This window comes from Triticum aestivum, chromosome 5D (assembly GCF_018294505.1).
Source record: "Triticum aestivum cultivar Chinese Spring chromosome 5D, IWGSC CS RefSeq v2.1, whole genome shotgun sequence".
Lineage (NCBI taxonomy): Eukaryota > Viridiplantae > Streptophyta > Magnoliopsida > Poales > Poaceae > Triticum > Triticum aestivum.
The window spans coordinates 564,206,567-564,213,812 of record NC_057808.1 but is presented as its reverse complement, the minus strand read 5'-3'; the positions used below and the strand labels follow the sequence as shown (position 1 = coordinate 564,213,812).

The 7,246-nt window shown below is 45.5% G+C and overlaps 1 protein-coding gene across 1 annotated transcript; it reads left to right on the top strand.

The window, feature by feature from the left end:
* The first annotated feature begins 354 nt into the window (after positions 1 to 354).
* Positions 355 to 1,843, top strand: LOC123126263 (protein YIPF5-like). The gene is made up of 2 exons (XM_044546628.1): positions 355 to 1,503; positions 1,604 to 1,843. Exon 1 carries the CDS (start codon positions 502 to 504, stop codon positions 1,486 to 1,488), a length of 987 nt encoding a protein of 328 aa, XP_044402563.1. The 5' UTR covers positions 355 to 501; the 3' UTR covers positions 1,489 to 1,503; positions 1,604 to 1,843.
* Positions 1,844 to 7,246: the final 5,403 nt, after the last annotated feature.

The following is a 7,246-nucleotide window of genomic DNA, read 5'->3' as shown; positions in this document are numbered from 1 at the left end:
GTTTTGAAGATCACGTTGCGATGGTGAAAACGGATCTTTGATCAGATTTTTCATTTAAAAGATAAAACATTTTAAAAACTGGAAATCCAAAAAGATATCCACATGCATGTGCGGTGACGTGGCACAATCTGTGTGTTATAGAGCGTGTGGCCGATGTTGTTTCCACCACACGTGTGAGCGTCCTAACTTTTAGGAGAGTCACAGGGCTTGAAAATCGGTTGAGATCATCGTCTTCAATGGTCGAGGAAGAGTTGTACTACGATCACTAACGGATTCCTTTCCTTCGTACATAGTACTAGTATATATAATTAGGCTTATATGATTACCTAGGAAAGAAGAAAAAGACAACTTAATTTCGAGACACCACGTCCGATCGAATCTCGGAACCCTCGCCGCGGCCGCAGCTAGCCATGGAGAACAAGGAAAAGTGCGTGCGTGATCCAGCAAATTAGATCGTCCCATTCCTTGTTTCCGATACGGGTTTTAGCCAGCAAGCTATATATGTGTACACCCGCGTGCGTCTTCGCTCCTTCTCGTTCTCCCGAAAAGAAAAAAACAGAGCCTTCGCTCGTTGGTTTCCGATCCATACACACCACGATCGATTCAATCTCGAGCGGAACCCTCGCCGTCGCCAGCCGCGGCGGCCATATGGCGAACAAGGACCTCACCTTCCCACAGGTGGTCTTCAACCCCTCCACTCCGACCTACCGCCGGCACACTATCGCCTGGACTTCCACCTCGAACCCGCTGCTGCACTTGGACGACGAGCCGCCGCTTCTCGACGAGCTGGACACCCCGACCGAATCTCTCCCTCGCCGAGGCGGAACCCTCGCCGCCGCCGCTGCAGCCATGGTGAACAGATACCTCCCCTTCTTCCAAGGGGTGGTACTCAACCAGGCCACGCCGACCCACCACCGTATCCCCGGGAACGGGAACGTCGCCGCCAACTTCGACGACGAGCCGCCGCTTCTGGAGGAGCTCGACATCGACACGGGTCTCATCTGGCGGAAGGCGGTCTCCATCCTCCACCCGCTCCGCTCCGTGGACCCGTCCCTCCACGCGGACGCAGACCTCTCCGGCCCCGTGCTGATCCTACTCTCCTTGGCCCTCTTCCAGCTGCTGGCCGGGAAGCTCCACTTCGGGATCGTCCTCGGCTGGGCCACCGCCGCGTCCTTCTTCCTCTACTTCATCTCCTCCATGCTGCTCTCGCCGGGACGAGGAGGCCGTGGCGACCTCAGCCTCTACAGGTGTGCCAGCCTGCTAGGATACTGCATGCTCTCCATGACCATCTTCTCCGCCGTCTCCATCTTCCTGCCGCGGGGCGGCGGGCTCATCTTCGTGGTGGGCATGGGATTCGTGATGTGGTCCACCAGAGTCTGCAGCAGGCTGCTGGTAGCTTGTAGCGGCCATGGCGATGAGCATCGGGGGCTCATTGCCTACCCGTGCTTCCTCGTCTTCATGCGCTTCTCCCTGCTCGTCATCTTTTGATGCTAGCTGTTTTTGGTTGGTATTATGCAAGAACATCATGATGATTATTATTATCTAGATATTTGTTGTTCTTTAGGTGACTATTATTCATTTTGTTTCATCTCCTTGTGTATAGGCTGCAGATCATGCTCAGAAATCTTTTGCCATGTGGAGTGTACAACTGCCTTTGATCAGTCATTGGAGAGGTTCTGATGTGATGCTACAAAACTATTGATGATCTACTCAGTTGGTTGTAATGATCTAATTGGTAGAGAAAAGAAAGCCAGAATCAGGAGTTCATGATAGTCATCAACAAAGTATAAACAATCAGGTCTCGCTTAAGTGTTGATGTTTTTTTTTGTGAAAAGGAGGTTAAAACCCCCCGACCTCTGCATCAATCGATGCATACAACCATCTTTATTAATTACTAGCACAAATGCCCGTGCATTGCAACGGGAGAAAAACTTGCATGCTATTTTTATGTTCACCATCTTCCCTTATGTCTCCAATTTATTCGGGCCTTTCTCCCATTCGAGAGTGCAGTTCCTTCGTTTCCCAAATAATGTAGATCCGTGCACCAGTCTCTGCTTATCAATTCACAAGAGGACTTGTTAATACGTCAACCAATGTCATATATAAATTTATGTAGTTAAGAAAGTAAGATAGGACTATTTAACAGGTGAACAAAATATGAAGGTTTATTAGTTTGCTTCAATGCTGCCCTGCCCCGCCCGCTCCTTGAGCCGGAGGGAGTGGCTTAAGCGTGGCATGGTCTCAAACCCATCCCATACAGGTGTGAAGGCTAGTACTATATTCTTGCGATGATGATGTACACACGTATTTAGGATTCTTGGCATTCAAATGCTTGGGGGTCTTAGATCCAGCAACCTTGGAAGCGTTGGCGTTCCGTGGAGCTCTTTCTCTTGCTCTTATCTTTGTCTATCACACGTATTCATAGCATCAGAGTGCAAGGTCGTGGTCAATGACACCAAGGAAGGTACGGTGGGTAGTATGCAAGCATTATTGAGGAGATTAAAGCGGCATCAAGATAATTCGCAAGATGCTCCTTATGAGCGTCTTCGAGAGACTGAGTCGGCACATCATTTAGAGATTGACGAAATCGTCACATAAACCTTCATAGACAACGGGAACTTCTCCTGCCACTAAATACACATCACCGAAAGGCATGAAATAAACCCAAGAAAATGCAAACACAAGTGCCAAGTCCAGAACTTGTACCCTTGTGAGCTCGAGTATCGTTTTCCTCCTAACCATTCAACCACAGGTTGGTTCGTAGAGCATATATATTCTAATGCATGCAGATTAAATATGTGCCCTTAGGATCCTCGTGCTCATTAGATAGCATTGTCAACTTTCTTTTATATCGTTAACCTGTCCGAACAAAGACCAGTGGCCATGAATTAGGATTGGCCGGGTCCATTTAAACTCGATATACTCAATATTTTTTAGGCTATCAAGATAATCGTCATACATTTGCATCTTAATTTTGTAGAGCAACTCATTGTACCGTCCAAGATGTAACCATATGCATAAACATCTAGACTTAACCTATGCAAAGATGCATCTTAGGTACTATTGTTTTTATCTCCGCCTCTTTGAGAGTTATGTCATCTAAGTCATTTTAGAAGCATATATCCAGTTGTTACCTCTAAGGGGAAAAATGTGTGTGCCTTTAAGTATTCTGTAGCGACCAGACCTCAAATAGTCTGATCTACCGTGCACCAGTGTCATCCCTGGATCAGTAATGCTGACACGCACAGTACTTGGAGGATTTATAACATAGTAGCAATCACACACTTATTACATCGAGTATCTCAAGAGAGAAATAAGTATGACAAATATGGCTTAAGGCCATCTAAAACGATAACAGCGAAAGACTTGGAAGATAAGTGAGTCCATCAACTCCAACGGCATCACTGAGTATAAGACCACGACCTAAGGCACCTTACTCGTCGTCTGAAAAGTCTGCAACATGAAACGTTGCAGCCCGAAAACGGGTCAACACATGGAATATGCTGGCAATGTAACACATAGAGGGTAATGAACAAAATAATGCTATACTACATGCATATATGGCTGGTAGAAGGCTCTATGGTTACAGTTTTGCGAAAAGCCAATTTTCCCTACTGCAAAGGACTAAATTTTATTTAACTATCATGGTGGTTGTTAAACATTGAGAATGGTTGACAGCATTCTCAATCCCAATTAAGTATCATCATTAACCCAACAAAATTAATTAAAGTAACATGATGAGATTCACATGATAATCCAGATACTAGATACTCAAGATGTCCATAACCGGGGACACGGCTAACCATGATTAGTTTATACACTCTGCAGAGGTTTGCGCACTTTTCCCCACAAGACTCGATCTCCTCCGTTGGGATTCTCGCACTTCAGGGTGTTTGAGAAACGGATGACCGAGACACAGTCTTTCAGAAGTGTTAACTCTCTACTCCGGGTAGACAGTACCACCTACAACCCCTACATCTGCTAGTCTACCTCTTCAAGAGCTCACACAACTTAATCAACTATGCTAGAGCCCATAATAGCTTGTGGCTGCACACGGAAGTTTCTAGCATGAATAATCTCATGATCTCTTTGAACCTGGGTGGCGGTCCAAAAGAAAAACAGGCAATCCTGGAATACCCAGGTACCTCAATCCACCCAGATGTGAGTTTTTGTTGCCACCTTAAGGTTAACCATTAATTAACAATCTCACATCTGTCATGGTAACGCTCAAACCCAATCCACGTCTACTAGCATAGCATAGCAATATGAGCAACGTAGAAGTAACTCCCAAGGGTTTGATAATGAACAGGTGATAGGTACTTCCTCAACTACTTCCCAATACCCACGATTTAATTAGATCCTAATCATGCAATGTCTGAGGGTTGATCTAATGCAGTAAAACTGGGTAGTAAAAGAGGTATGATCAAAGTGTTACTTGCCTTGCTGATGATCCGTGAAACCTAGAGATTCGAAGTAGCAAGCGGCGCACTCCGGGTACTCTATCGCAAACAAACAAGCATACAATAAGCACTCATCTAATGCACAGGTAAAACTCAAATAAAGATCTAACCAGAAATTTCAACTTAAGAACTCTGGTTTGCAGAAAGAATCAAATCAAACGAAGCAACGAAAGTCAAACGGCGAAAGAAACAAGCTTCGTTTACTAATCTGGATCTAAGTCAAATTTTACAGTAGCAAAAACTTGTTTGAGTAGGTTAGACGGAAAGAGAATTTCGAGACGAAACTCTAGGCGCTTGAATCGCCTGATTCCGATAAACGAGCTAAAAGATATACCAGAACGAAAATCAGATCAGAAATCGCGATCTAGAATAATCGCGGAAAAACCGACGAAAAAGAAAACTGACGAACAGTTAAACGAACGGACGTTCGTTAACTGCGACTAACCGACGAACACGTTCGTTAAAACAAACAGATCGGCGAACGTTCACTAACTAACTAAACCGAAGAAAAAAAATAAACCGATCTATTTTAAAAAAAATAAACCTAGGGTTTTGGAAAAAATATAAACCGAAACGGATTTTTTTTAAAAACCGGCACGGCGGCGGCGGCTTCGGTTATACCTCGGCGAGGTATTCCGGCGGGTGGGACGGGGCTCCAGCGGGGTCTTCGGGGTGCGGCGAGGGGCGGCGGGGCTCGGGGAGGCGACGGGCGACGGCTCCTCTCGGCGGCGGGGTCGGGCGGCTCGGCTCCGGCGGCTTCGGGTCTGGGGGAGGTAGCGGCGGGGCGGGGTACTTATAGGTGGGGGGGTGCTGCCGTGGGGGAGGGGGCAAGGCGGCGGGAGTCGGCCTCGAGCAGGACTCGGGCGGCGGCGCAGTCTCCAGGAGGGAGACGGCGGCGGGGTGGGCTGGGCCGCTCGGCTGGGCTTCGGCTCAGTCGGCGCTCGCGGGATTTTTTTTTAAATAATTTCGCCGAACCTAAAAAAATCGTAGAAAAATAAATAAAAATCCAAAAATGCCAAAACAAATTTTCACCGTCTAATTAAAATAATTAGAACGAGATGTACATTTTCTTGGCCCAAAAATGCAGTTTTGAAAATGTGCAATTTTTCTAATGCAAGTAAAATTGCAAATAAAATCTGAATAAAATAAAATATTTGATTTTAATATTTTTCCTCCAATATTTCAATTATTTTGGAGAAGTCATATTTTCTCCTCTAGTATATTTAATATGAAATATTATTCAGAGAGAAAAATAAATTAAAACCAAAAAAAATCCTCGTTTCATTATTTGATAAAAATCAATATGAAAACCGCGAAAAATCCGCAACTCTCTCCGAGGGTCCTTGAGTTGCTTAGGATTTTCGAGGATTTGCCAAAATGCAATAAAATATGCTATGCAATGATGATCTAATGTATAACATTCCAAATTGAAAATTTGGGATGTTACAAACCTACCCCCTTAAGATGAATCTCGCCCTCGAGATTCGGTTTGGCTAGAAAATAGGTGAGAGTGGTTCTTCCGTAGATCTTTCTCTCGCTCCCAGGTGGCTTCGTTCTCGGTATGGTGACTCCACTGAACTTTGCAAAACTTGATAACCTTGCTGCGGGTGACTCGGCTGGCATACTCAAGAATCTTAACTGGTTTCTCCTCATAGGTCAAGTCACTATCCAACTGAATCGCCTCCAGTGGCACTGTATCTCTCAGTGGTATCTCGGCCATCTCTGCGTGGCACTTCTTCAACTGGGAAACGTGAAATACATCATGAACTCCTGATAATCCTTCAGGCAATTCCAGCTTGTAAGCAACTTCTCCCATACGCTCCAAAACTTTGTATGGTCCTACAAAACGTGGCGCTAACTTTCCTTTAACTCCAAAGCGCTTCACTCCTCTAAGTGGTGATACACGAAGATAGACTCTGTCTCCGACTTCGTGAACTGTCTCCTTGCGTTTAGAATCCGCATAACTCTTCTGCCTGGATTGGGCTGCCTTGAGCCTATCGCGAATCAACTTCACTTTCCGTTCAGACTCTTTAATCAAATCTGGTCCAAACAACTGGCGGTCTCCAACTTCGTCCCATAACAATGGTGTTCTACACCTCCTTCCGTATAAAGCTTCGAAAGGGGCCATGTTCAAACTGGATTGATAACTGTTGTTGTAAGAAAACTCTGCATACGGCAAATTGTCGTCCCAACTAGATCCATAATCTAGCGCACAAGCTCTCAGCATATCTTCCAAAATCTGATTGACTCTCTCGGTCTGTCCGTCTGTCTGTGGGTGAAAGGCTGTACTGAACTCTAGCCTGGTACCCAAAGTTTCATGTAACTGATTCCAAAACTTTGAAGTAAACTGGGTTCCTCTATCTGATACAATGGTCCTCAGAACTCCATGCAGACATACGATCCTGGTCATGTATATCTTTGCCAACTTAGCACTGGTGTAAGTGGTCTTCACTGGGATGAAATGAGCTACCTTCGTCAAACGATCGACTACAACCCATATCGAGTCATAACCTGAACGAGTCCTGGGCAATCCCGTGATAAAATCCATGCCTAGTTTATCCCATTTCCATTTGGGTATCGGCAATGGCTGTAGCAATCCTGCTGGCTTCTGATGCTCTGCCTTCACTCTCTGACATACATCACAAACTGCTACATACTCTGCAATATCCTTCTTCATTCCGGTCCACCAGAAAGTATCCTTCAAATCCAAATACATCTTGGTATTTCCTGGGTGAATCGAATACAGTGAATCATGGGCCTCTTGCAAGATCAACGTCCTGATCTCC

What these genes read in the sequence shown, in the direction of transcription:
- LOC123126263 (XM_044546628.1), top strand. Translation starts at nt 502, where the DNA reads ATGTGTACACCCGCGTGCGTCTTCGCTCCTTCTCGTTCTCCCGAAAAG.